The sequence below is a fragment of the Bos mutus genome, chromosome 27, assembly GCF_027580195.1.
Source record: "Bos mutus isolate GX-2022 chromosome 27, NWIPB_WYAK_1.1, whole genome shotgun sequence".
Taxonomy (NCBI): domain Eukaryota; kingdom Metazoa; phylum Chordata; class Mammalia; order Artiodactyla; family Bovidae; genus Bos; species Bos mutus.
In genome coordinates, this window is record NC_091643.1 from 10,687,995 (window position 1) to 10,711,659 (window position 23,665).

General features: G+C 35.7%; 1 protein-coding gene across 1 annotated transcript in view; it reads right to left on the bottom strand.

The window, feature by feature from the left end:
- The window catches only part of LOC102267793 (disintegrin and metalloproteinase domain-containing protein 18), a 108,282-nt gene that overhangs the window by 76,950 nt on the left and 7,667 nt on the right, over positions 1-23,665 (bottom strand). The window contains exons 3-10 of the mRNA XM_070364105.1: positions 23,311-23,366; positions 20,671-20,749; positions 17,005-17,081; positions 15,361-15,538; positions 12,919-12,984; positions 7,367-7,438; positions 7,000-7,166; positions 5,954-6,035 (exon numbers count right to left, since the gene is read on the bottom strand). Coding sequence (XP_070220206.1) covers positions 5,954-6,035; positions 7,000-7,166; positions 7,367-7,438; positions 12,919-12,984; positions 15,361-15,538; positions 17,005-17,081; positions 20,671-20,749; positions 23,311-23,366 — 777 coding nt within the window. The remainder of the gene's footprint in view (positions 1-5,953; positions 6,036-6,999; positions 7,167-7,366; positions 7,439-12,918; positions 12,985-15,360; positions 15,539-17,004; positions 17,082-20,670; positions 20,750-23,310; positions 23,367-23,665) is intronic.

The following is a 23,665-nucleotide window of genomic DNA, read 5'->3' on the forward strand; positions in this document are numbered from 1 at the left end:
AGTATAATGGACATGGCATCTGGGATCACAGGGCAACTCAGGGCAAAATCTTTACCATCTCTAGCCTGGAAAATATAAAATGTGAATATCAGGAAATTATGACTGCCAAATACACAAGCAGAAAACTTCAGAAAGAAGATAATCCGAATTCTGTCTCCCACATTGCTCGCTGATTCCTGAGACACTCATACAATTAGCAGCCTCAAACTGAAGAGCTCAGCTGAGGCCAGAGCTGCCTTCTGTGAGGCTGAGTTGCTGTTTTGACTTTAACCAAGAGCACTGAACGACAAAACAAGCAAACAAAAATCAACCCTCGTCAGAGAAAAGCAGCAGAATCCAGACTTCCGATGAATGGTATAATGTCCAAGGTCTCAAAGAATATCATTAAAAAAGCCATGGAAACTAAATCAGGATGTGAGCAATGGCCCATAAAACTAGCCTAGAATGTGTATTTTAGAAAAGGAACTGTCTTCAGAAATGGAAAATATAACGAGAAATCAGTGCCTCATGACAATTCTCAGAAATATTCTGAATACAGCCCAAAATTACTCACATACCAAGAACCAGGAATATCTTGACTGCAGTCAGAAATGGCAATCAACAGAAAGCAAAACCAAGATGCATTTCCTGACAAGGATTTTAAAGCAACCACCATAAAAATGCTCCAATGAGCTATTGCAAAAACTCTTAAAGGAAATTAAGAAATAGAAAATCTCATCAAATAAAGATAATATAAAAAGAACCAAATTAAAACTTCAAAAGATAAAAAATACAATAATAAGAAAATAAACTTCAATAGATGAATTTAGTAAAAAAACAGAGATGACAGAGGGAGTATCAGTGAACTTAAAGACTGATTAGTATAAATTATCCAATCTCAAAACAGAGAAGAAATAGCTTTTGAAAAAATTAACAGAAATACAGGAGCAGTGGGACAATGACAACACAACAACAAAACCTAACATTAATATCATTAGTGGCCCAGAAAAAAAATGCATAGCTGAAATATAGTTGAAGAAAAAAATGGCTTAAAATCTCCTCAATTTGGCAAAAGACACAAATCTACATATTTAATAGATTCACAAAACTTCTAACAATAAACTCAAAATAATGCATGATCAGACACATCATAATTAGATGGCCAGAGAAAACTTTTAAATGTCTTGAAGTCAACCAAAGGAAAACAACAGATTGCTTACAGAGGAACAATGATTAATAGGAGTTCTCATCCTATTAATTCTGAATTAATAATGTCAGAAATAATGTCAGACAGAGAATGTAACACAATAGTTTTGAAGTGCTGAAATAATGTCAGACAGAGAATGTAACACAATAGTTTTGAAGTGCTGAAAACGACTTTCATCCAGCAAAAATATTCTTAAATAATGAAGATGAAATAAAGACATTCTAAAATGAAGGAAAATTAAGAGACACATGGCCAGTAACCAAGCTTTAAAAAAAATGACTAAAGGAAGCTCTTCAGACAAGAAAAAAAATGATAATAAAAGAAAACCTGTAACATCAGTAATGAAGAAAGAGGAACAGAAAATGTACTTACATGGGTAGATAAAATAGACTATTTTTCATTTGATTTTTTTCAATAAAAATTATGTTTCAGTGTTGAAAACAAAAATTATAATTTAGTGTGTATACTTACTAATTGCTTAGAAGTAATATTTAAGCAAACTATACTATAAAATTTCCCACTTTATGATTATGCACATAATTTCAGATCTAAAATAAATATGGTATTAACATTTCTGTATTCTACTTGAAATAGTAAAATGCTGGTAAACAAACGTGTGTACGTGATCGTGTCACTGTGCGTGTGTAATCTCACTACAGAACATATGAAAAATGTTTTACAAAGAGAAATATTGAAAAACACTAAAAAGAGATTGATAGTTTATATAAAGAGACAGGATATATTTGTGTACTATACAGTATTTGTCACAACTGTAATTACCTACACACAGTGGGTTAATGTGTGGATAAAGCTGTAAATAGAACTTTATTTACAATATAGGTGGTTGGCCAGATTTGGCCAATGGGTCATGCTTGCTTATTATGTCTATGATGAATAAATCAAAATAGAATATGAAAAATTGTTCTAGAAAAAATGAGAACTGTAAATGGCAACAGAGGACCAAAAAAAGAGAGATAAAACAGAAAACATATACTAAGTTGACAAACTGAAATATAGATGCATCAGAAATTAGATTCAGTGCAAATTGTCTAAACACACTAATTAAAAGAAACAGATTGGTGAAACAGAGGAAAAAACACATGGTCCAGCTGCTGACTGGAAATTCACATAATATATAAAGACAAAAGCAGTTAAGAAAACAGATTTAACATATGAACATTCATCATAAGAAAGCTGGAGAGGCTATATTGATAACAGATGAAGCTAGCATCAGAAAAAAGATTATCATGGACAAAGGATATTGCAGTAATAAAAAATTCAATAATAATCTTAAATGTTTGCATATCAAACATAAGAGCTGCAAAAATATGAGGCTACGATGAATACAATTGAAAGAATAAACACACACATACATAATTTAGTTGGAGACTTCAACAACTCTCATAATTGATAAAAGCACTAGACAACAGGAAATTGTTCAAAAGACATGAAAAATATTATCAGACAATGTCTATAAAACTGGCATTTATAGAACACTCAACTACAGCATGATATATGTCTTATGCAGTTTGTAACATATATGGCTTTAAACCAAGGTGTTCAGGGACTTCAATAATTGCAAGGTTTCTACCCGTGATTGGGCTTCCCTGGTGGCTCAGTGGTAAAGAATCCATCTGCAATGCAGGAGACAGGAGACATGGGTTCGATTCCTGGGTGGAAAAGATCCTCTGGAGAATAAAATGCCAACCCACTCAAGTATTCTTGCCTGGGAAATCCCATGGACAGAGGAGCCTGACGGGCTACATACAGTAAATGGGGTCACAAGAGTCAGACATTACTTAGCAACTAAACCACCACCACCCATGATATGAAGTTGCACAATTTTATGCCCTGGAAAAAGTTAAGCCAATTGCTCAAGGTAGGGAAAAAGGATTAAAAAGAAAAAGAAAAAGTTAAAAAGAGCAAAAAAAAAAAAAAAGATGATGAGTCAAAATGCTCTCATACATACTTAACAAATTTCTACAAAGAAAAGGGAAACAAAATATGATCAAGTAAACAATACAATAAAACTTCTCAGGACAGATGTAAATTAGTACCCAGATTGAAAGTGCTCTAATGTAACAAGCATGTTGGATGATAAAAGATACCATGGAAGGATAAAAAGATCTTAAATGTTTCCATGAAGAAATAAGCTATTAGGATGTTGAATCCTGATGTCAATATAGGAAGTCAATAGATAATGCCTAATTTTGAAGCATCAGTATTAACAAAGCTAGTGGAGGTGATGGAATTCCAATTGAACTACTTCAAATCCTAAAATATGATGCTGTGAAAGTACTGCAGTCAATATGCCAACAAATTTGGAAAACTCAGCAGTGGCCACAGGACTGGAAATGGTCAGTTTTCATTACAATCCCAAAGAAAAGCAATGCCAAAGAATGCTCAAATTACCACACAATTGCACTCATCTTACATGCTAGCAAAGTAAATTCTCAAACTTCTCCAAGCCAGGCTTCAACAGTACATGAACAGTGAACTTCCAGATGTTCAAGCTGGATTTAGGAAAGGCAGAGGAACCAGAGATCAAATTGCCAACATCCGTTGAATCATCAAAAAAGCAACAGAGTTTCAGAAAAACACCTACTTCTACTTTATTAACTATGCCAAAGTCTTTGACTGTGTGGATCACAACAAACTGTAAAAAACCATTCAAGTGATGGGAATACCAGACCACCTGACCTGCGTCCTGAGAAATCTGTATGCAAATTAAGAAGCAACAGAACTGGACATGGAACAATGGACTGGTTCCAAATTGGGGAAGGAGTATGTCAAGGCTGTATATTATCACCCTGCTTATTTAACTTCTATGCAGAGTACATCATGAGAAATGCTGGGCTGGATGAATCACAAGATGAAATCAAATTTGCTGGGAGAAATATCAATAACCTCAGATAGGCACATGACACCACCCTTATGGCAGAAAGTGAAGAAGAACTAAAGAGCCTCTTGATGAAAGTGAAAGTGGAGAGTGAAAAAGTTGGCTTAAAATTCAACATTCAGAAAACTAAGATCATGGCATCTGGTCCCATTACTTCATAGCAAATATAAGGGGAAACAATGGAAATAGTGACAGACTTTATTTTGGGGGGCTCCAAAATCATTGCAGATGGTGACTACAGCCATGAAACTAAAAGACACTTGTTCCTTGGAAGAAAAGTTATGACCAACCTAGACAGCTTATTAAAAAGCAGAGACATTACTTTGCCAACAATGGTCCATCTAGTCAAGGCTATGGTTTTTTCAGTAGTGATATATGGATGTGAGAGTTGGACTATAAAGATGAGTGCAGAAGTATTGATGCTTTCGAACTGTGGTGTTGGAGAAGACTCTTGAGAGTCCCTTGGACAGCTAGGAGATTGAACCAGTCCATCTTAAAGCAGATCAGTCCTGAATATTCGTTGGAAGAACTAATGCTGAAGCTGAAACTCCAATACTTTGGCCACCTGATGCAAAGAGCTGTCTCATTTGAAAAGACCCTGATGCTGGGAAAGATCGAAGGCCGGAGGAGAAGGGGATGACAGAGGATGAGGTGGTTGGATGGCATCACCAACTCAATGGACACAAGTTTGAGTAGACTCCAGGAGTTGGTGTTGGATAGGGAGGTCTGGCGTGCTGCAGTCTGTGGGGTTGCAAAGAATAGGACACGACTGCGTGACTGAAGTGAACTGAACTGAAATGAAATTTGAATACTCAAGGAATTTATTGGGCATATTACTCAGAAATATAGAGCAAAAGAATGAACAACTATTTCTACACATATAAGCATGAATAACTATCAAAGACGTAGCTTTGAGCAAATATGTTGTAAACACACACATTGAGAACACATACTCTATTATTTACAGAAAGCTCAAAGAAAGATCAAATTAACCAGTGAGTAAGTGTCAAGATAGGGGGAGGGAGGATTTAGGAGTCTTCTGATATGTTGATAAGATTTTATTTTCTTACCTCTGTGATACTTATACCTATGTATGACTTGGCCAAAATCAAGCATGCTATACATTTATGACTTGTGCAATGTTCTCGATACATGATGCACCTCAATAAAAATTTTATTTAAAAGAAAATACCTACTAAGTTATATGCCAGGAAGGAAAGTTTAAAAACAAAAGGATAAGGATTCAAGAAATGTAGATTATGCAAAGAATTGATTTAGTTGTTTACAGTAGTCTTGTAAAACCATTTTTATTTATAATAAGAATAGTTGCTCTATTTGGTAAGATATAATTTTGAAAGAAAAAGTAAGTAGTAGAGTTGTATGCTTCAACTTGTATACATCTTTTAACAAGCTATTCAAAATAGTTCTGAAATGATATATAAAGTAAGAACAAAGCAAAACAATAATACATAGTTAATGGTTACATGTATTTGCAACAATATTATAAAATATGCAAAAACTAGCAAATATGAAGTCATGCCTTCTGTTATTTCCTGAATTTGAAGGAGACATAACAGAAGGCTTTAACTTTTCCCTAAGGTTTTCTGTCCTTAGGAAATCTGATACATGCTATTATCTTTTATGCCAGGCTGGTGAAGAGGTATAGTCATATCTCTTTGTATCATTTTCCTATGTTTGAAATTTATAATTAAATAAACTGAGATTAAAATCATGTTGTCCCAACAAAATAATAATCCATACATATATAGAGAAAAAATCAAGTTTACTTCACTATGTAAAATAATATTTATAAAACACAATATAAAGTTTAGAAGAAAATAGTCACAGAGAGGACACGTATTACATACCACAGCAACATCTGCATCATAGCTTCTATTGCATATTGTGCCAGGATATGTTGCTCCCACATATTTAGGCTGTTTCCTGTAACTACATCATTATAATGTTTCCTTTTTTTATTAGCATGGTCATTCAGAACGATTCACAAGCTTATTTATTAAGTTAAATCTCCCATAAAATTTAAAATAAGTTTTCAAACATACTATTTTTAATCTGAATAATACCTAATATATTATACAAAATGCTCAAATTTTTGAAAACTATAATTCACCTTAATACCAATTTTTTTTCTTAACCTAACTCCTTGACTTGATATAATTTTATTATATCAAATTCTCCTCAGTTTCCCTTATTCAGCAATTGTTTTGGTCACTAAAAATTAAAAGGAATTTTTAATTTATGGAAAATAATTCTTGCCATCTAAATATAAGCAGTTTTTAAAATTATAGACAGGCATTTCTTCAGTCATGTCCTACTGTTTGCGATCCCATAGGCTGTAGCCCACCAGGCTCCTCCATCCATGGAATTCTCCACAAGAATACTGGAGTGGGCAGCCATTCCCTTCTCCAAAGATCTTCCCAACTCAGGGATCAAACCTGAGCTTCCCACACTGCAGGCAGATTCTTATCATCTGAGCCACCAGGGAAGCCCTAATCATATTACCAAAAACCTAAATGTTTCTTTATTGAACAGTAGACATGAAATGCATTCACAAATCGTAGGTAATAGTTATTAACTGAATAGTATCAGTTTTGCATCCTTAATAAGTTGGGGTTTGTATGTATTCTGTCATATAGCTGATATTATAAAAGCTCATGAAATATTTTTTCATATGAATTATATTCCAAAATATTTTGTCATATAAGTAATTCAGATTGTTTTTATTTTTATCATGTTTCCTACTACACTATCACCTCGATGGCAACAGCTGTATTTTACTTAACATTTTCAAAGGGGCCTACAGAAAACTGAAAACACTATAAATGTGTTGTATTATAAAATTAATGAAATTATTTATGTATATCTCTTTATTAATGCAGAATATTGTGCTTACATAAGTAAGAGTGTTACATCGTGAGGCCGAAGGATAAGATAGTCCTGTTTCCATGCCAAAAATCTTTGTAATAAATCATCAGCATCTCCAATGGTGAAAATTTGGTTTTTATCTGACCACAATTCCAAGGAGGATAATATCACAGTCAATTTGAACTGACTAAACATCTAAAAATAAGATTTATATTGTATATATTCAAATAAAATAAATCATTACATTGAAACAGTACATAAAAAATAAAGTTTACTTGATTACCTTGGATATTAACCCAAATAAAGGACTTGAAGTCACTAATTTGCCATGATATAATGAAAAGGTTTTCAATGACTTTTCATAAATTTATACATGCAAAAATGTTAAAACTTACTGCATTGACAAGGCCAATAATCTGGATAATTTTCTGTGTTACAGCCATCATTTCTGATCCCATATAATCATACTGAAAAAGAAATTTTTTATGACCCTTTTAAAAATGTAAGTGACAGCAATTTTTCTTGTATGATGAATATCTTTTGATGATAGCAAGCAGGAAAACCATAAGATTTGTGAGATTAATTAAAATATACTAACATAAAGATAATAATATTTACCATAATGAAAACAAACAACAATAAAAAAATCATACTTAGGGATTCAAAATAGATTCTCACTTGTTATGTATTTTAAAGACACTGTCCAGCAGAAACAATTGAAATCATCAAGAGGTACTAAAATAACTTCACAGATCTGTCTGTATTATAAAGGGATTTCTTGAAGTAGATATTTTCTAAAACAGAAGAAATCAGTCACAGCATTTCCCATTGCATGCTTAGCAATTAAAGAAGAGTAAATAAACATTAAAAATAATCAACATGCTCAAATAAATCTTTAGGAAGACAGAAATCTTAATGATGTAAAGTGAAAATTATGTGGCATGAATGATTCAAAAAGGTTTGATAAAGAACAAAATGAAATAGGGTAAAGGTGAAAAGAAAGAAAATATTTTTTTTGAAACTGATAAATATATTTTTAAAAACTATAGTCAATTTACAATATTATATTAGTTTCAGGTGTACACCATGGTGATTCAATATTTTCTTAGATTATATGCCATTTAAAGTTGAAAAGACTATCAATACCAATCACTTGTGAGAAGATGGAAGCATAAACTGCTACAGTCACTTTTGAAAATTATCAATATCCTCTAAGAGTAATTTACACTAACCTAATGACATAATAATTTCACTCTTATCTAGATACGCAAAAGACACTATGTTTACCAAATGGATATTTTTCCAAAAAAGAAATGCAAGTGACCAACAGGTACAAAAAAAGGTATTCAACATTACTAACCATCAGGGAAGTGAAAACAAAATCCACAGTGAGATTTCACCTCACACTGGTCAGATGGCTATCATCAAAAAAACAAAACAAAAGAAAACAAAAAAAAAAAACAACAGCTTACATATGCCTAAGAAATCTGTATGCAGGTCAAGAAGCAAAAATTGGAACCAGACATGGAACAACAGACTTTTTCCAAATCGGGAAAGGAGTACATCAAGGCTGTATATTGTCACCCTGCTTATTTAACTTAAATGCAGAGTACATCATGTGAAATGCTGGGCTGGATGAAGCACAAGATGGAATCAAGATTTCCAGGAGAAATATCAATAGCCTCAGACATACAGATGACACCACTTTTATGGCAGTAAGCGAAGAGGAACTAAAGAGCCTCTTGATGAAAGTAAAAGAGGAGAGTGGAAAAGTTGGCTTAAAACTCAACATTCAAAAAACTAACCAGTCCCATCACTTCATGGCATATAGACGAGGAAACAATGGAAACAGTGACAGACTTTATTTTCTTTCCAAAATCATTGCAGATGGTGACTGAAGCCATGAAATTAAAAGATGCTTGCTCCTTGGAAGAAAATTTATGACCAACCTAGTCTGCATATTAAAAAGCTGACATTACTTTGCCAACAAAGGTCCATCTAGTCACAGCTATGGTTTTTCCAGTAGTCATATATGGATGTGAGAGTTGGACTATAAAGAACACTGAACACTGAAGAATTGATGCTTTTGAACTGTGGTGTTAGAGAAGACTCTTGAGAGTCCCTTGGACTGCAAAGAGATCCAACCAGTCAATCCTAAAGGAAATCAGTCCTGAATATGCATTGGAAGGACTGATACTGAATCTGAAGCTCCAGCATTTTGGCCACCTGATGTGATGAACTGACTCATTGGAAAAGACCCTGATGCTGGGAAAGATTGAAGGCAGGAGGAGAAGGGAATGACAGAGGATAAGATGATTGGATGGCATCACCAACTCAATGGACATGAGTTTGAGCAGGCTTTGGGAGTTGGTGAAGGACAGGTAAGCCTGGTGCGCTGGAGTCCATGGGGTTGCAAAGAGTCAGACACGACTGAGTGACTGAACTGAACTGACAAATGCTGGTGAGCACGTTGAGAAAAGGAAACCCTTGTACTCTGGGATTGTAAATTGGTACAGCATTAAGGAAAACAATATGCTGATAAGTCACTTCAGTTGTGTCTGACTCTGTGCAACCCCATAGACGGCAGCCCACCAAGCTCCCCCGTCCCTGGGATTCTCCAGGCAAGAACACTGGAGTGGGTTGCCATTTCCTTCTCCAATGCATGAAAGTGAAAAGCGAAAGTGAAGTAGCTCAGTCGTGTCCAACTCTTAGTGACCCCATGGACTGTGGCCCACCAGGCTCCTCTGTTCATGGGATTTTCCAGGCAAGAGTGCTGGAGTGGGGTGCCATTGCCTTCTCTGGAAAAACAATATAACAGTTCCTTAAAAATTAAAAAAAGAACTGCCATATGAATGACAATCCCACTTCTCAGTATAGAACCTAAGAAAGTGAAATCAATATCTCATAGAAATATCTGTATTCCCATGTGTGAAATGTTATTCACAATGGCCTAGATATAAATACAACTTTAAGTGTTGTCAAAAGATGAAAGAACAGAAAAAAGTGGTATTTATGCACAATGGGAGGAGGGGCTGGCAATCCACTCCAGTGTTCTTACCTGGAGAATCCTATGGACAGAGCAACCTGGTGGGCTAAAATCCATAGTGTTGCAAAGAGTTGGACACAACTAAAGCGACTTAGTACAGTACATGTACAATGGCATAGTATTCAGTCACAAAAAGGAGGAAATTCTCTCATTTGCAACAACATGATAAATCTAGAGGGCATTGTGCTAAGTGAAATAAGCCAACCCAAGAAAGACAGAAACTGTGTCGTGTCATGGCATCACTAACATGTAGAATCTAAAACAAACAAACAAAAAAAAGTCAAATTTCATAGAAACAAAGAATAGAATTTTGGTTGCCAGAGGAAGTAATGGAGAAATATAGGTCAAAGGGTACAAACTTTTCAGTTATAGGTTCTGAGTATCTAATGTGCAGCACAGTGACTATAGTTAATGATATGGTACTGTACACTTGAAAGTTGATGAGTTCTCTTGTGTTCTTACCACACACACACACACAGACGGAACATAATGTTAATGCTGTGAGGCAGTGAATGTGTTAATTATCTTGGTCTTGGTAAACAATCCGCAACGTACATGGTCATCAAATCTTCACATTGTACAATTTAGCCATATACAATCATATTTATCAATAATTCCTTAAAAAATTGGAGAAAATATTAAGTCAATTGGTCAGCTGGCAAATATCTATCACAGTTCAAAGAAAACAGTGTGATTGGAGAGGGTAAAACAGGTTAAGGAGAGGGCAAGGCAGTTAGGAAGTGTGGTCAGAGACCCCAGCCTGATCTGGGGATGAGAGGGCAGGTAGATAGTATTGTGTGTCTAGGCTAGTCCAGATGTTCAAGCTAGTTTTAGGAAAGGCAGACGAACCAGAGACCAAATTGTCAACATCTGCCGGATCATTGAAAAAGCAAGAGAGTTCCAGAAAAATATCTATTTCTGCTTTATTGACTATGCCAAATCCTTTGACTATGTGGATCACAATAAACTGTGGAAAATTCTGAAAGAGATGGGAATACCAGACCATCTGACCTGCCTCTTGAGAAATTTGTATGCAGGTCAGGAAGATACAGTTAGAACTGGACATGGAATAACAGACTGGTTCCAAATAGGAAAAGGAGTACGTCAAGGCTGTATATTGTCACCCTGCTTATTTAACTTATATGCAGAGTGCATCATGAGAAATGCTGGGCTGGAAGAAACACAAGCTGGAATTAAGATTGCCGGGAGAAATATCAATAGCCACAGATATGCAGATGACACCACTCTTATAGCAGAAAGTGAAGAGGAACTAAAAAGCCTCTTGATGAAGGTGAAAGAGGAGAGTGAAAAAGTTGGCTTAAAACTCAACATTCAGAAAATGAAGATCATGGCATCTGGTCCCATCACTTCATGGGAAATAGATGGGGAAACGGTGGAAACGGTGTCAGACTTTATTTTGGGGGGCTCCAAAATCACTGCAGATGGTGACTGCAGCCAAGAAATTAAAAGACCCTTACTCCTTGGAAGAAAAGTTCTGACTAACCTAGATAGCATATTGAAAAGCAGAGACATTACTTTGCCAACAAAGGTCTGTCTAGTCAAGGCTATGGTTTTTCCAGTGGTCATGTATGGATGTGAGAGTTGGACTCTGAAGAAACCTGAGCACCGAAGAATTAATGCTTTTAAACTGTGGTGTTGGAGAAGACTCTTAAGAGTCCTTTGGACTGCAAGGAGATCCAACCAGTCCATTCTGGAGGAGATCAGCCCTGGGATTTCTTTGGAAGGAATGATGCTAAAGCTGAAACTCCAGTACTTTGGCCACCTCATGCGAAGAGTTGACTCACTGGAAAAGACTCTGATGCTGGGAGGGATTGGGGGCAGGAGGAGAAGGGGATGACAGAGGATGAGATGGCTGGATGGCATCACTGACTCGATGGACCTGAGTTTGAGTGAACTCCGGGAGTTGGTGATGGACAGGGAGGCCTGGCATGCTGTGATTCATGGGGTCGCAAAGAGTCGGACACGACTGAGCGACCGAACTGAACTGAAGTGAGGCTAGTTTGGGGCTAGTTTGGGATCCTAATTACATACATTTGTTGTTATTTTTTGTTTAGTCACTCAGCCCTGTCTGACTCTTCTGTGGCCCTATGGACTGTTGCCCTCCAGGCTCCTCTGCCCATAGGATTTTCCAGCCAAGAATGCTGGAGTGGGCTGCCATTTCCTTCTCCAGGGGATCTTCCTGACTCAAGGATCCAATCCACGTCTCCTGCATTGCAGGCGGATTCTTTACCAGTGAGCCATGGGGGAAGCCCCTTAACTATATCCAAGTCACACCTAAAATTAAATCTTTTTACTTGGAAATCATCAGAAAATTACATACATTATGTCTTTAAGAAGTTTTTCATAATGTTTATAAAGAGAGAAGGCAAATAAAGCACAAGGTCCCACTTTATAGCACAGGGAGCTATATTCAATGTCCTGTGATAAACCATGATGGAAAAGAATACCAAAAAGGAATGTTTATATGTATATAACTGATTCACTTTACTGTATAGCAGATACTGGCACAACATTGTAAATCAATTATATTTCAATAAAAAATGAATCAATTAAAAATAAAATAAAAAATGTCTGGACTCTGAAAGATAAATTGCTCCAAATTGGCAGTTCCATGTTTTAATTTTTCTATAAACATTTAGCAAAAAAAAGTGTAGCTACCTTTCCATGATCATTAGAAATATTAATTTTGAAACCTGAAACAGAGCTAACAATATAATAAATTTCCATAAATTGATTTCATAAATTTAATATTCAGAAATGATTAAACATTTTGGCTGATGTTCTCTAGGTGATAGCAATAAAACATTAAACTTTAAGAAAGGAAAATAAAAATGGGAAAGAAGAGAGAGAGCAATGGAAGGAGGGGAAAGTTTGACTTACCAAAGCTTTTTCAACTATAATGTGCATTTCTAGATATTGGGGCAATAGTTCTGAAAAAGTTTTTTCCTGAAAAGAGAATTTATCAAATGTTAATATGTTTTGAATTTATTAGACAGTGACATGTTAAGGAGGCAAGTGACCTCATAAAACCCTCATGAGGTCTTAAGTATAAAAATTAACTGCAAATCAGAAAATTAACTTGAAAACAAATTTCAAGTTTAAAGGAATCCCAGTGAGCCTGCTAGAGTAAGGCAGAAGTCTAGGTATTCACTATTAATACTGAATAAGAGAAAGTGAATAATCCATAGTTCCAGAGCATAAGCTCTGTGTCGCATTTGATACAATGTAATAATCCTTGATTGTGTCAAGTTAGTCAGCTATAAATCATGAATTTATTACACCATTTCGTACTTTAACGGTGATTTTACAAGAGCTGTATATCTAACATGCTGAAATACCATTTCAAACATGGATATTTTAAAGGACCTACAATTTCTTCCTTGACCCTGGTAATTAAATCTAAGTGTAAGGAGGGAACAAAGATGGCGTCTGTCATAAAACAGCTTTTTTTGTTGCTGTTATTTAGTCACTAAGTCATGTCTGACTCTGTGACTCCGTGGACTACGGCCCACCAGTCTTCTCTGTCCGTGAGATTCTCCAGATAAGAATACTGGAGTGGGTTGCCGTTTCCTTCTCCAGGGGATCTCCCTGACGCAGGGATCGAACTCGTGTCTCCTGCATTGGCAGGTGAAGTCTTTACCACTGAGCCAGCAGGGAAGCTCCACAAAATAGCATAGCTTACTATATAAACAAGCAAACAAAGAAACTGGATTCAACTGGTAGAGCCTAGGTTTGCATTTTCACAGGGAAGTAAACTATGCATGCCTCTTAAATGTGTATATACTGAGATGCTGATTTCTTTTCTTGGTGTTCAAAATTCACTTAAAAAATATTTTGTATTTTGGTTGCTCTTACTGTGCTTGTATAAAAATATAAGCCACTGTTGACAACCATGGATTCCAAATTGCAGCCTGGTTGAATATAATTACAAATTATGTACACACCATAACCAATTTTCCGTATGTTTCTACACAGCAGATTTCATATTTTAATAACAGTGTTTTTTCCCCATTTGCCATTTCAAATTTATTTTCTTATTTTCAAAATAATAAAACTGTATCTTTAATACCTGTGTTTTAAAATGAACTTATAGTACCATTCATCATAATGTCACATGTCATTTTCAGTAATTGAACTTCAAAATCCATTCATTTTAATGGGTTACTTTTATTCTCTTCTTTAAAATGTTTTGTTCAGTGTTTTAAAAATAAGTATTGAATCATAGAAGATTGCCAAAATAGATCACAGGTCTCTTGTAATTCTCCCCAGTGGTTACATCCTACAAAATTACAGTACATTTTCAAAACTGGGGTATTCACCTGGTACAATGTGTATGTGTATAGCTCTACATCATTTAGTCATGTGTATGTTTATATAACCACAACTCCAGTCAAGATACAAAACTATTTTGTCACCATGAAGATTTCCCTTCTTGTACCTCTTTAAAGTCAATTGAGATTATACAGTCTGAGGAAGAGAAAGAAATCAGAATGGAAAAAAATGAACAGAACCTGCTCTTTTCCTATGGGGCATTTTCAAGCACACCGACATGTATACAGTGGAGGTAATAGGGAGGAGATAGATAAAAGGGCAAAAAGGAGCTTCAAAGAACTAAAGGCCAAAATGTTCCTAAATCTCATGAAAAAATTAAACATCCAAGAAGCTTAATGAACTCCAAGTAGGATAAACTCAAAGGGACCCAATCAAAGACACACATAAGAAAACTGTCATAAGGCAAAGACAAAGACTCTTGAAAGAATCAACAAAGAAGGGCCACATCGTGCACAAGGAATCCTCAATAAGATGACTAACATCTGATTCTTCATCAGAGAAAATGGAGTCCAAAAGATAGCGAACTGAAATATCCAAAGTGATGAAAGAAAAACACCTGTCAACTAAGAATTCTATATTCAGCCTACAAATTAAATGTTTAATAATATACAAATGATACAGTATTTTAGAAAGACATGTCCCAGTAGTATGTAAACCTATATATCAAAATATTAAAAGCAATGTTACCAGGGCAGTGGTAATTAGTGTTTCTATATTCCTAATTTTATTCAATAATAAGCACTTTTGCTTGAATAAAAATTAAAAACAAGAAATATTACATAAGACAACATACAACAATAAGCTTGAAATGCATTATTGCATATTTTCATGTATTTTAGATGGAATATGGATGTTTTATATACCCATGTAGAAAACAGATACCAAATGTTATATTGCTACTCAGCAGCTATGTACTTCCTTTTCCTGACTAACACAATTCTACAAAAGTAATTTTATAGTGTGTCATGACATCAGAATTGTCTCAGTTACCTGTGAGCTTAAATGGATTGTATAGGACTGATCTTTCTGCCAAATATTGCTGTAATTTTCTGCAAACATTGGTTTATCTGGATGGTCATTTTTCACTTGATAAATTATGTGCTCAAATCTTGCTGAAAATTCCAAAGGCTCAATGCCATAGCTGATATTTTCAAACTGAAGGAATCCCCTGAATATTTAGAAAACAATAACATAAAAATCCTGCCAATAATCCCATCATCCTGCAAACGATTCCACCAGATTTATAATTCAAAATGCCATAAGAAATGAGCAACCATAATGAGGAACATGTTTTAAAGTCACTCTCTTTTCCTACTTTTTTTTCAGCTACCACTAGTAACTGAGTAACCACATCTGCCTCAGTTTTTCTCATGTATTAAAGAACTAAATATACTGAGAAGTATTTTGTTTTTTCCATATAGCAGTCACATTCATTCAAGGTGTATTAAGGCCATGCATGGGGTTGCAAAGAGTCGGACACGACTGAGCGACTGAATTGAACTGATTTGCTGGAAACCAAGGCGTTTGTTGAGAATTCCAAGAATAAAAAGTTCCTGTTCTTACTGAGGGACAGTGGGTATACAGAGTGGAGGTCTAAAAAGGCTGATATATAGGAAAACCGCATTTAGAAAATGTCAAGTTTCTGAGTCAACAAATTCTGGACATCAGGTGATGAAAACCAAAGGGAAAGTGGGAAGAATCTTTTTGCTCTGCTCTGGGCCTGTATCTTCATCTGATAAACTCATCACCTTCTTCCTGCCACTTCAATGATGAAAATCATCACCCCTGCCCTTTTACCTCTGAGGTACCTTCTCAGCTAGTCGTCTTACATCTGATACAAAGCACACCTACACTGAGAATATACAACTTGCGCTTAGTTAAGTAACTACTTAATGTAATTTTCCATAACTATTCCAGATAGCTGATACAAAATACAACAATAACATCCAGGGAGATCCAGGGAGATATTCTAAAGGATTTAGCGGGTGGGTGTGTTTGAATTTTTTTTTTTAACGCATCTGTCTCTTTCTCCTCAATATCTTGAACATAACTTCAGTTAGTGATTTCACTTCAATGGTTACTGTAAAGGCCCATTTATTAATATTAAAAACTAAGGCCATCATGAAGAAAACGTTCCGAATGGAATCCTCCTTAAATATCCCAGATTGGTGTTTTGCAGCCACTAAATTTTATTTTAAAGTATATCCTAATTTTTCATGTATAAATAACCTCAAAGATTCTGTTGTGTGTTACTCGTTCAGTCATGTCTGACTCTTTGGGACCCCATGGATTGTAGCCCACCAGACTCCTTTGTCCATAGAATTCTCCAGGCAAGAATACTAGAATGGGTTACCATTCCTTTCTCCAGGGAATCTTCCCAACCCAGGGACTGAACGTGGGTCTCCTGCCCTGCAGGCAGATTCTTTACTTTTTTAGCTACCAGGGATGGGCAGTAGCCCGCCAGACTCCTCTGTCTATGGGATTTTTTCCAGCAAGAATACCGGAGTGGGTTGCCATGCCCTCTTCCAGGGGATCTTCCTGACCTAGGGATCTAACCCACCTCTTCTGTGTCTCTTGCATCACAGGCAGATTCTTTACCCACTGAGTTATGGGGAAGCCCCAAGATTCTGTTACCTGAGTCCAGAACAGATGCTGAGTGTCACGACTGAATTTGGGAAACCTGCAATGTATCCTTGATAATGACAAGGCATCTGAAAAACAGTACAGTGAGGCCAATAAATAAATTATTCATGCATAAAATGTATTGGCAAACGTTATAAATATTCAAAACATTAAAACAGTTGAAAGTAATAAGTTTCTGTATCATAAAGATTTATTAAAAGTGGTTTTCAACTAAAACTCTTCCAGAAAATTGCAGGGGAAGGTAACCTTCCAAACTCATTCTATAAGCCCACCATCATCCTAATACCAAAACCTGACAAAGATGCCACAAAAAAAGAAAACCACAGGCCAATATCACTGATGAACATAGATGCAAAAATCCTTAACAAAATTCTAGCAATCAGAATCCAACAACACATTAAAAAGATCATACATCATGACCAACTGGCCTTGATCCCAGGGATGCAAGGATTCTTCAATATCCACAAATCAATCAATGTAATACACCACATTAACAAATTGAAAAATAAAAGCCATATGATTATCTCAATAGATGCAGAGAAAGCCTTTGACAAAATTCAACAACCATTTATGATAAAATCTCTCTAGAAAGCAGGAATAGAAAGAACATACCTCAACATAATAAAAGCTATATATGACAAACCCACAGCAAACATTATCCTCAATGGCGAGAAACTGAAAGCATTTCCCCTAAAGTCAAGAACAAGACAAGGGTGTCCACTTTCACTACTACTATTCAACATAGTTTTGGAAGTTTTGGCCACAGCAATCAGAGCAGAAAAAGAAATAAAAGGAATCCAAATTGGAAAAGAAGTAACACTCTCACTGTTTGCAGATGACATGATCCTCTACATAGAAAACCCTAAAGACTTCACCAGAAAATTACTAGAGCTCATCAATGAATATAGTAAAGTTGCAGGATATAAAATCAACACACAGAAATCCCTTGCGTTCCTATACACTAATAATGAGAAAATAGAGAAACTAAGGAAACAATTCCATTCACCATTGCAACGAAAAGAATAAAATACTTAGGAATAATACCTATACATATAAAACTATAAAACACTGGTTAAAGAAATCAAAGAGGACACTAATAAATGGAGAAATATACCATGTTCATGGATCGGAAGAATCAATATAGTGAAAATGAGTATACTACTCAAAGCAATCTATAGATTCAATGCAATCCCTATCAAGCTACCAACAACAAGAGCTAGAACAATAATTTTGCAATTTGTATGGCAATACAAAAAAACCTCGAATAGCCAAAGCAATCTTGAGAAAGAAGAGCGGAACTGGAGGAATCAACCTGCCTGACTTCAGGCTCTACTACAAAGCCACAATCATCAAGACAGCATGGTACTGGCACAAAGACAGAAATATAGATCAATGGAACAAAATAGAAAGCCCAGAGATAAATCCATGAACCTATAGACACCTTATCTTTGACAAAAGAGGCAAGAATATACAATGGAGAAAAGACAATCTCTTTAACAAGTGGTGCTGGGAAAACTGGTCACCACTTGTCAAAGAATGAAACTAGAACACTTTATAACACCGTACACCAAAATAAACTCAAAATGGATTAAAGATCTAAATGTAAGACCAGAAACTATAGAACTGCTAGAGGAGAATATAGGAAAAACACTCTCTGACATAAATCACAGCAGGATCCTCTATGACTCACCTCCCAAAATATTAGAAATAAGCAAAAATAAACAAATGGGACCTAATTAAAATTAAAAGTTTCTGCACAACAAAGGAAACTATAAGCAAGGTGAAAAGACAGCCTTCAGAATGGGAGAAAATAATAGCAAACGAAGAAACTGACAAACAACTAATCTCAAAAATACATAAGCAACTCCTAAAGCTCAATTCCAGAAAAATAAATGACCCAATCAAAAAATGGGCCAAAGAACTAAACAGACATTTCTCCAAAGAAGACATACAGATGGCTAACAAACACATGAAAAGATGCTCAACATCACTCATTATCAGAGAAATGCAAATCAAAACCACAATGAGGTACCATTTCATGCCAGTCAGAATGGCTGCGATCCAAAAGTCTACAAGCAATAAATGTTGGAGAGGATGTGGAGAAAAGGGAACCCTCTTACACTGTTGGTGGGAATGCAAACTAGTACAGCCACTATGGAGAACAGTGTGGAGATTCCTTAAAAACCTGGAAATAGAACTGCCTTATGACCCAGCAATCCCACTGCTGGGCATACACACCAAGGAAACCAGAATTGAAAGAGACACATGTACCCCAGTGTTCATCACAGCACTGTTTATAATAGCCAGTACATGGAAGCACCTTAGATGTCCATCAGCAGATGAATGGATAAGAAAGCTTGGTACATATACACAATGGAGTATTCAGTTCAGTTCAGTTCAGTCGCTCAGTCATGTCTGACTCTTTGCAACCCCATGAATCGCAGCATGCCAGGCCTTCCTGTCCATCACCAACTCCCGGAGTTCACTCAAACTCACGTTCATTGAGTTGGTGATGCCATCCAGCCATCTCATCCTCTGTCGTCCCCTCTTCCTCCTGCCCCCAATCCCTCCCAGCATCAGAGTCTTTTCCAATAAGTCAACTCTTCACATGAAGTGAACAAATACAGGAGTTTCAGCTTCAGCATCATTCCTTCCAAAGAACACCCAGGGCTGATCTCCTTTAGAATGGACTGGTTGGATCTCCTTGCAGTCCAAGGGACTCTCAAGAGTCTTCTCCAACAAATTGGAGTCTTCTCCAATTTATTCAAAAGCATAAATTCTTCGGCACTCAGCTTTCTTCACAGTCCAACTCTCACATCCATACATGACCATTGGAAAAACCATAGCCTTAACTAGACAGACCTTTGTTGGCAAAGTAATGTCTCTGCTTTTCAATATGCTATCTAGGTTGGTCATAACTTTGCCATTAAAAAGAATACATTTGAATCAGTCCTAATGAGGTGGATGAAACTGGAGCCTATTATACAGAATGAAGTAAGCCAGAAAGAAAAACACCAATACAGTATACTAACGCATATTATGGAATTTAGAAAGATGGTAATGATAACACTGTATGCGAGACAGCAAAAGAGACACAAATGTATAGAACAGTCTTTTGGACTCTGTGGGAGAGGGCAAGGGTGGGATGATTTGGGAGAATGGCATTGAAACATGTATAATATCATATATGAAACGAATCGCCAGACCAGGTTAGATGCGTGATACAGGATGCTCGGTGCTGGTGCACTGGGATGACCCAGAGGGATGGTATGGGGAGGGAGGTGGGAGGCTGGTTCAGGATGGGGAACATGTGTACACCTGTGGTGGGTTCATGTTGATGTATGGCAAAACCAATACAATATTGTAAAGTAATTAGCCTGCAATTAAAATAAATAAAATTATATTTAAAAAAAAAAAACAAAAAATAAATGTAGTTTTCAAGGAAAATAAGTATTTGACACATTTCTTTATTTTATACCAATGAGGTGCCCAGACATGTTCTCTGGATCTGGATTTCATCCCTATCATACATGGAATATGGAATAAAATATTTGTATGAAACTGCCAAGATGGAACAGGCATATCCCAACGGTAATGGTAAGCCCACTTGAATAAAGAAATGTGTGGTAATGAATGTCTACGACATCTGGGTCTTACCTTAAAATATGAAGACTCAGAATGCAAAGATCCAGTCTCATTATACGTATAAACCAAAAAGTTCTGGGATACAAATGAGCTAAGGAAAACAAAAACTAAAAGTGGTTGAGTCATGAATTTACTATAAACATAAACATTAAAATAATAAAAATAAGAGTAAAATATATAGGATTCATATAAGCATATTCTTTATTTAGAGTAATTTTAGCATGCCATCACAGTGTAAATTCTCTGACCTGGCATCTCAGAGAGTTAGGGCTTTCTTAACACCAGAATAGATTTTGAATCCTCCATTTCAGATATTTGTGTGTGTGCCTACAAATGTCTTCATTCAACAATATTTGCTGAGTGCCAACAATCTGATAGATTCAATTCAAGGCACTGGGGTACAGCAATATAGAAAAGACAAAACCACGGTCTTCCTCACAATAAGACACATACTGCTAGTATGTTGAAAGTGAAAGTAAAAGTGAAGTCGCTCAGTCGTGTCTGTCTCTTTGAGACACCACGGATCGTAGCCTGCACCAGGCTCCTCCGTCCATGGGATTTTCTAGGCAAGAGTACTGGAGTGGGTTGCCATTTCCTTATCCAGGGAATCTTCCCGACCCAGGGATCAAACCTAGGTCTCCCGCATTGTAGAGAGAAGCTTTACCGTCTGAGCCATGTTAGGTGATAATAAATAAGGCCTGAAGGTTGGTTGCAAATGTAGACAGGATGGCAAGGAAAGGCTAAGTGATTTGATTACTGAAGACCTGAAAAACAAGCCCTTGGATCTGCACAGATCTAGGAAGGAAATGCAAATATCCTGAGGCAGAGATAGGTTGTGTATCTACGAAGACCATCTAGAGGGCAAAGTACCTGCGGTGAAGTATGGAGACAAGACAAGAGACAATAGTAAGAGGTGGTGTCCCAGAGATGAGAAGCCACCACTGGGAGATTCTGAGCAGGAAAGGTGCAGGATCAGACCAACATTTTAATAGAATCAGACTGAAAGTCCTGTTGAGAACCTACTGTAGGACAGATAAGCACAAACAAAGAGATCAGCTAGGCTACAACAGCTGGATGATAGGCTATTATCCAGTAAATACATGATGGTAGCTTGAACTAGGATTGTAGCACTGGTGGAGGTCCAATTGCTGAATGCATTTTTTTAAAATAATTATTTATTTTTCATTGATTGATGATTACTTTAACATATTGGTTTGATTTCTGTTGGATGCATTTTGAAGGTAGATCACATGGGATTTAGTAATCCACTAGATGCGGAGGAAAACAAAAGAAAAACATAAGACGTCAAAAGTGACTAACATTTTTGTTCTGAGAAACTGAAAGAGTAGACATGCCATTTACTAAATCCCCGAGGAAAAGACAAATTATGAAAAATGACCAGAAGTATATTTTAGGCACATTAAATATTAAAATTACAGCAAACTCTTGGTTATCAAATAAGTCAAATACACAAATGTGGCGTTCACTAAAGAGAAATAAAGATATAAGTTTGGGAGTAATCAATACACCCATAGGAGCAGATGAAAGAACCAGGTGATTGAGAACAGCTAGGGAAAAAAGAGGGGTTTAAGAATAGCACCAGGGAGTACTCCTAAGATGAGAGAGAGGAGGTCGAATCAGAAAACAAACAAAACAAAATCTGAGAAAGACTGAGTACACTGATAAGAGACAAACCAAGAGACTTGCTGTGTCCTGGAAGCCAAATGAAGAAACTTTTATAAGGAGGAGACGCTACTCAGCTACACAAAATGCCACTGACTGATAAAGAAAAATGAAGCATAAAAAGTAACTGGCATTTAGAAACATGAGGATCATTGATGATCTTACCAAAGAATATTTTTTTAATGAAATGGTAGTGATCCTAAAGACCAACATGAGTTTAATGACCATGAGTTAGATGAGAATCGTCATGAATTAAGTAAGGAAAATTTTCTCAAGCCTTACTCAACCACAAAAATGCAGACAGACAAAATACAGTTGTTAAAGATACATATTTTCAAAGATGTAGGCAAAGAAGAGGCTATTTGAGTATATAAAATGTTGACAAACACAGATTGAGACAGAAAATAGATTGCTTGTTTTCCAGAGTAGTGGCTGATAACAGGGATTAAATGTGAAATAGTACGACAGGTCTAATGTGGAGAATGAAATGTTTTAAAACTGATTTATGGTTGAAAATTGTGATACTATATTAAACTTATATAATTATACACTTGAGAGTTTTATGATTATATGTATATACACATAATTTACCAAATAAAGTTGTTAAAAATAAATACATATATAATTAAAACCTCCACACAAAATATGCCACTAGTTCAATTTTCTGCCAATAACCACATGATATATACATGTTTGATTGCATGTTGGATATACTTGACACATAACTTGCAGTTCTTGAGTTTGTGGATTTAAATGCTTACTTATTTATGCATAGATTTATTTAAAAATAACAAGCTGGAAAATAAAAATTCAAAGTTCTTGTAGACTTAATATTCAGGAACTAATGAATCCAAAACTGAAAAACTAATTAAACAGCCTACATTTTGCTGCATGCTTAAATTTAAATAGTGTACAAAAACATTTTTTTAAAAAGTAAATTCTAAGCTTTAAGGGAAAATCATTTCTTACTGTTTTCTGAGATGCAGAGTGTATGGTTTGTTATCAATGGTAATGATATAAGTCACCTAAAATAAAGCAAATAAAGGTAATTAAGTAAATTAGAAATAATAAAGTCAAAAAGTATTTTTCACTAAAGTCAAAAAAGACTCACCCAATCCATTTTTAAAAAACATATATCCTTCAGAATTTATTGTTCTAACTAGCAAGAATTTAAAAATTTTTAATAAATTCAGGATGAGGGCAATAAATGTAGGGAATGGCTTTTGAAAAGAAGAGATGAAAGCTATATTTTGAAGAAATATAAATTTACTATGTATTGATACTAGATCTTACTGTTTATGTTTATAAAAAACATACTCATCTT